The sequence below is a fragment of the Apaloderma vittatum genome, unplaced genomic scaffold (assembly GCF_000703405.1).
Source record: "Apaloderma vittatum isolate BGI_N311 unplaced genomic scaffold, ASM70340v1 scaffold8474, whole genome shotgun sequence".
Classification (NCBI taxonomy): Eukaryota; Metazoa; Chordata; class Aves; order Trogoniformes; family Trogonidae; genus Apaloderma; species Apaloderma vittatum.
Genome location: NW_009714321.1, coordinates 1,462 through 8,554, shown reverse-complemented (window position 1 = coordinate 8,554; position 7,093 = coordinate 1,462). Strand labels below are relative to the sequence as shown.

General features: G+C 37.9%; 1 protein-coding gene across 1 annotated transcript; it reads right to left on the bottom strand.

The window, feature by feature from the left end:
* Nucleotides 1–1,734: 1,734 nt before the first annotated feature.
* On the bottom strand, nt 1,735–5,881 carry LOC104269475 (collagen alpha-1(IV) chain; the record flags this gene model as incomplete). Its single annotated transcript, XM_009868712.1, has 5 exons — nt 1,735–2,571; nt 4,054–4,226; nt 4,490–4,604; nt 5,152–5,329; nt 5,669–5,881. Coding segments are annotated over 5 exons (761 nt in total), but the record flags the coding sequence as incomplete, so codon positions are not given.
* Between the last annotated feature and the right edge of the window lie 1,212 nt (nt 5,882–7,093).

Below are 7,093 nucleotides of genomic sequence, written 5' to 3'. Positions count from 1 at the left end.
AGAAGATAATAACCATGTTTTCTTTTATAGATCAGCAGCTCCTGTCCAACACAGGTCAAATGATTTACCTGCTCTAAGGCACAGAATGTGTGGTGGGAATTAATATCTCTTGAATCGCTGCTGCATGTCTCAGTTAAAAGATGCTCCTTCCTCTGCAAGCCACATTTCTCTTATTAAAAATTAACCCTTTTGGACATCTCAGCCTGAAACTGATTTAAAGTTCAGGACTGTTCTCTGGGTCAGGTTGAGAGCTGCAGGAACTGAACAGAGAACATATCTGTCAGAAGTGTAGCTACTTCACACATTTTCACTTTGTGTGGTCATCTTGCAGGTTTGGAAACTAAACCTGCCACAAGACTAACTGGTCTGGGTTCTATCTACCTTAGGTTGGAAGGGTATTTCCTGCCTTTTCAATTCAGTGGGCTTTCTTTTACATGGTGCAAGAGAAGCCCAAATCTTGGAAAGAAGCACTACTAGAACAAACATCTTCAGCCCTGTCCAGGTTACCATATATGAATCTGTCTTGCTGGTGAGTGCAAGACAGGGGGTAGAGGTAGGGAAGGCTGGTGGAGCAATTTCCTTATCTGGGGCTAGGGATAGGCTGCTATGTTCAGTTTAGACTTCTGAGGAGCCAGACTTTTGAGTTTACGAGAAGAGATTTACTATTTTATTTCAGCTTTGGTAACAAGTTCTTGACTTGGAGGCAGCAGCAGGTTCAGGTTTTTTGTATATGCATCAGCAAACCAAAATAAAATGAGTTGAAGGATGCGCATTGCTGAATCGCCCACTCTCTACCAACATATATGACTGCAGCTAATTGAAAAAAGAGAAAGCTGTTAATATTTTGCACTTTAAACTAAAGAACTTCACTTTTATACTTAGTTGAAAGCTTCTGAAATCAGCACCAATCTCACTGTATACATCACTGCCCTCTGGTCAGTCACTAGTCCTATGTCTTTTGTCAAATACGCATAAAAGAAGATTTCTGATGCTCCATGCTTACAATGATAACTGAAAGATAAGAATGAATAGCCATTAGCAGATAAATTACTTAACAGTAGTTGATAAACAAATACGCTTCATCTATATAAAGCAGTATGTTAATTCACAAGTTAAGTTGTATTGATAGTTGAAGTGGCAATATACAATGAAAAAATTAAATTATCATCACTTGAAAAATAGTCTTGCTTTGTCAGGGAGCTCTGTTTATACATACAGGTAAATGAAACAGCGCTGACCATAGAAGCTGAACAGTCATGCATACAAAAAGTGATCACTTATCAGCTATTGTACAAGTAGTGACACTCCAAGACATACACAGTAAGATTCTTACAAAATGACATCAGAAAGACTGCATGCACCATCCTTCAAGGCCTTATGTGAACTACACATACACAAGACTTGCTGTATACTGTGAATAATACATTGCGGATGTGTATAAATTCATGTAAGATTTAATAGAAAAGTTTCCACCAGCTTATGCTTTATTTTATTCGGAAGGTTTCTTAGCATGTACACTGTTTTGACTAAAACACATTACACCATTTCAGAGTAGAGGTTTCATGTAAGCATAATCTTAAATGCTTTGGTAACTGGATATTCCCAAGGAACAGGTTTTATTAAACCAAACTGATTACTAAAACATGAATATGACTTTTACTCAGAAGAGAAGAATATAGAATATGGCTAATAATTTCACATATTTTCACCAGATACATAAAAAACCCTTTTCAAGTAGATTGGGATTTCTAAGCACAAATAAAACCACTGATAGCGTAGTGTACAACATTTAAAATCCTGATCAAAATGACTTCAGCATAATTGTACATTCCCAAATATATCAGGTTGGCAACTGAGGAAAGAAATGAAATATTAAATGAATAAGTTGACATAAGAGAGTTCTCTCTGTACCATTAAGTTTCATAATAAAATACTGCCATGTGTTTATTTTTAGATATAAGAAGTTTTGTATCAGAGTCTGGTTTACTTCTAAATGGATGAAAGTTTCAACTAAAAAGGTGTTTACACAATATACACATTTCAGTACTTACAAAGAGAAATAAGCTTAAAATTTCATATTAAAAACCTGGGATACAGTAGGGTTAGTAGCACCATGAAAAATGTTTTTCAAACCTGCAGTCTTGCTATTTTAAATATACTCAGTGCGTCGTGTTTTTCTTTATTCTCTTGGTTGATCAAAAAGGTGCCATTTTGGTACAGGGAGAGAAATGAAAAATTTCTTCTTCAAATCGTTTGTGAACCTCAAGTGTTTCCTTCTGTTTCCAAGAGGTCAATTCTTTCATCTTAGTCCTGTTGTCAAATATGTACTGAACAACCCTTAGTTTGGCACATGAGTGAGGTGAATTTGCATGGTAAAACAGTTTTAATTTGTTTTTTCCTTTCTTTCTGCACAGTAGCACCATTGTTGCAGCTAGAAGACAGTGCATCTTAGGAATTTTCAACTGTTTTATAAAACATTCTCCAAGCTGTTACGTCTTCTTCATGCAAACCTGACAACGACTAATACGCGTCCTCAAGTCTCCAGCTTTCAGTGTCTCTGACTGAGGTTTACTGGTTAACAGACACAAAGGTAAGGTTAGGTTAGCCCTTTCTTTGTTTACAGAACTGTCGCTTTAAAATTCTACTTAATTCACAGTTTAAGATAATACTTAAGTGGGGAATTAGCCCTGTATTTGAGATTTTTTGCTGAGAGTGATCTTTCTGCAGGTCCTCAACGCCAGATGACAGATGCTCAGCTTTGTCCAGTGTCTAAGTATGCACAAGGTATGCTAACTACTTCAGCCTAGCATATATGATGTAGCACAAATACCAAACTGAGTGGAAGGTGAATTTTATGTGTTTGAGACAGTATTTCTGGGGTCTTTGTTTGATTTTTCTCAGTTGAAGGGCACTTTAACAACCCATGGAAAATACTGCTACAATGAGATCTGCATTTAAGTGATGGCGCTACCAAATCATTTATTTATATTCTGAAAGGGTAGTAAGGTGGGAGATTAATATAACAAATTTGTGTAATATGCATGTACACAGAGTGAGTCCAATTCCTAAGCATTTATATTTGTTAAAAAAAAGAATAAAAAGGAAGTTGTGTTTATGAGAAACAGAAAGTAATAGGTGCAGAAAACTCAAAGGTGCATGGTAGTTATTAGTAGGCAGTTTTCATTACTGAATTACCACTGATCAACCACCCTAAAGACTTAGAGTGATGACTATTTAATGCATATTGAAGTATCATGGTTATATGTATAACACAAAACCAACTTAAGGGCTGCTGTTGCTATATAACACAGTGCATATTGCCAGTGCTGTACCAGAAAACTATGTTTTCAAGTATGCAAACAGGGCAGTGGCAATGCATTCTATGAAAGCAGATGATTTTTTTCAAATTAAAAATGATTTTACTACTCAAGTTGAAAGGGAAAAAAATTGAGGAGCTGAGAGACTCCAGCTAACATGATGACTGCAGAGAAGCTGCCTTGTAGCCACAGTGTCATTCTAATTCTTCTGCAAAGTGCTGGAAAAAACTGCTGCCATGGAAGTGAAACCTCCTTCACACAAGGCTTTTTACAATAGAATATATGAACATCTGCTTTAAAAGGTTTAAGTAGAGTTGATCTTGCCCTTCATAGTTATCCCTGACATGTCTATGAACTACCTTTTCAGATATTGACTCTACTGAAAGGTCTGGCAAGGAAAAAAACAAACAACAAAATTGATCTTGTAGGCTCCAGATACATTAACTACAGTAGGACTACTTTCAGAGAAGGTACTACTAGATGTGAATAAGAATTGACATTAAAGGTATCCAACTCCTTGCAAAACAGAATGTGTCCTAGCTAGTTTTCAGGTAATATCAAAGGCTTACCAAGGACACACTTGAAAAACTGGTTGTGAGGGGAGAAACAAGTAAATTATTTCCCCATAACCCTGTAAACAAATTTCTTTTTATCTTTGGAATAAATTCATCTTTATGTAATAAAGCAGTAATTCATCTTTATGTAATAAAGCAATATACAAGAAAGGTTTTCTTACCTGAACATTTCTGACACTTCTACAGTTGCCAGCCAGAAGCTATATGAATTGGCATAGTAATTACAAGTGCCACGACCATGGCACTCAATAAATGGAGCTGAGCGGAATTCTTCTAAACAGGAGCCAGGCGATGCCAAGGCCTGTCCAGAACCTTCTGCTCCAGCACTAGTGTGCTGGTGGAGGAAAGAAACACATAAAGAAAAATCTTACAGTAGGTGCTAAAAATTAAATAGCACAGCCTTCAACTACTAAAATAGCCACTGTTCATTCTTGGTTGAGATAACGCAGTGTCAGACATCTCCATAAGTATCAGTTACACTGGGCTCTGTGTACTGGAAATCACTGTTAATCTTGACTGCTATGGTTAGTAATTAAAGGTAAAGGCTTTCAAATGACAACCATTGTAGTTTTTAATGAAGTAGGAGATAGTTCTTACCATCATGAAAGAGTAACCGATCCAAAGGGAGTCCCAGCCTGGAGGACACAAAGGAATCTGAATGGTCTGACTGTGGACAGCTATCACCATAGCAGGAGCTTCACACACAACACATCTGGTCACACGGGAAGTATCAGAGAAAAATGATATTAAAATATAATAGAAGCATGTTTTATTAAGAATTCTTACACAAAGAAAGGGAGGGAAACTGGTCTGTGAAAGGCTGTCCTATTAATCTAGACTTCTACTGCTCACATATTTTGCAACTGCAAAATCTGCCTGCATTTCCATCAAGAACCATTGGGTAAAATACTGAAGCAGTTACTGAAACAATAGCTCAAAGTCCCCAAGTGAATGTCTTAATCCTAGAGCTAATGGCTCTCATATTCTTTTTCAAGTCCATTGTGATCCTGCACTGCTGATTGTATAGCTTCCCCAGTGGAGGGGAGCTCTTACAGCCTTCTAGCCTCAAATTACTACCACTGCAGGTAAACAGACCTTTTAAGACAATGAATATTCGAAAATGAGCTATTTCTCTATTATTTCCCAGTGCAAAACATGACAAATTCATCTAATATCCAGCCGACACATTGGAAATACATAGATAAGATGTACCGTTTATCTAGACATTAAAAGAGACCTTATAGCTTGCTTTGTCTCACCGGCTAATGAATGGCTGTATGCCCTGCCCAGTCAGTGGCTCCATGTTCATTGGCATTGGCTCTGGAGTTGATAGCCAGTAGGAATAGTCATTCCTTGATGCAAAATTACAGACATTGTTGATGTTGCAGAACATGAAGGGCATGGTGCTGAAACGTCTAAGACAGCTCCCAGCAGTACCTACAGAGTAAGATACATAAAATGTGACAGCAAATTCTCACTTCATTGCTTTTTATAGCAACTGTTTAAGAAGAGTAATTGTATATTCTTCCTCTCCACCTGTGGACGCACAACACATGCTATCAAATTGTCACAAGTGGGAAAAACTTAACTTCTCAGTTTTGGTTTACATTCTTTCATCCTGAATTATAATGTGCAGTCTCTGCAGGTAGTAGATCTTAGTATGCAATCTCCATCTAAGAAATCTCTAAGACTGTCATATCTTCAGAGAAGCAGAGCATTTAAAGGAGCAGATACAACTTTCTTCCCCTTAAAGACAGAGCATACAGAATATCTCACCCAAATCCTGACCATGTGCTCGCTCATTTCCTTGCACATACAGAAGAGAGAATCCATCATATATTCTTGATGTTCCTTGTGGACATAGTGGTGTATCCCTGGTCTGGCTGTGCCGAGTTATAAGGAATCCATGAGCAACAGAAGCTGTTCCAGGAGGACCAGGTGGGCCTTGTAAGCCATCAGGACCAGGAGGTCCCTGTACTCCTCGTGAACCTGTTCACAGGAGAGAAACACAACATAGTATTTATTAACACCATTTCTTGGGTTTTTAGGACTAATACCACTCAGAAACGTAGCATGGTCTTCTAATTAATGTCCCTGTGATTTGGGGGACCTGGTATCTGCTAACACTATCCACCCCAAATTATTTTTTCATGTAAGCTTGGTTAAATCACTGGGGCTATCACAACTAGTTATAAAAGTGAAATTTCCCTGTTTTGTAGGGGCATTGTGAAGTTCAGAGCTGCAAGGCACTAAGATGACAACTGCAGTGGACATGACAGCCACTGGAATGAGTGCAAATCAGCTTCCCAATTCTGAAACATATTAATCTATGTAGGGAGCTTAATAAGGTAATATTCAAACATCTTGTTCAAAATCAAAAAAACGAGTGGCAGAGCAAGCCTCACTAGGGCATGCTATCAGTCTTGAAAAGAGAAGACTTCAGGGGGACCTAATAGCTGTCTTCCAATACCTGAAGGGAACCTACAGGACAGATGGGGAAGGACTTTTTACAAGAGTGTCCAGCGATAGGACAAGGGGAAATGGGTTTAAGCTGAAGGAGAATAGATTTAGACTGTATCTCAGGAAGAAGTTCTTCAGTATGAGGGTGGCAAGACTTTGGAATAAATTGCCCAGAGATGTTGTGGCTGCCCCCTCCCTGGAGGTGTTCAAGGCCACGTTTGATGGAGCCTTGAGTAGCCTGACCTAGTTGAGAGACGTCCCTGCCCATGACAGGGAGGTTGGACTAGATGACGTCTAAGGTCCCTTCCAGCCTAGGCCATTCTATGATTCTATGATATGATAACGCCTGAAACAAAGCCCACCAAAATAAATAGAAAACTGAAGTTAATTTTGGAGTAGGTTTACAAAAATTGAAAATAGGTTAGAACAGCCTTATATGAAAGGAACAACGAGTCATGTGACTGAGAAAGGTATCACAAAAAACATTTGTTCGTGAACAAAAAAAAAAATCCAGAAATATTACTACAACTAGACTACGTTATACCACAGTCATCATTACTTATATTTTTTCATGAAAGCAATCCTAACAGATTTCATAGAGCTACTCAGAGAAAAAAGAAAATAAGACACTATGGATACTCTTTATACTGTTTTAGCTATACTGTTTGAACTGTTAAATTCTCAGACTTATTCTCACAAGTTGTAGTATAGAGCTTTTTCAGAAAATTGTCCCAGTGCTTC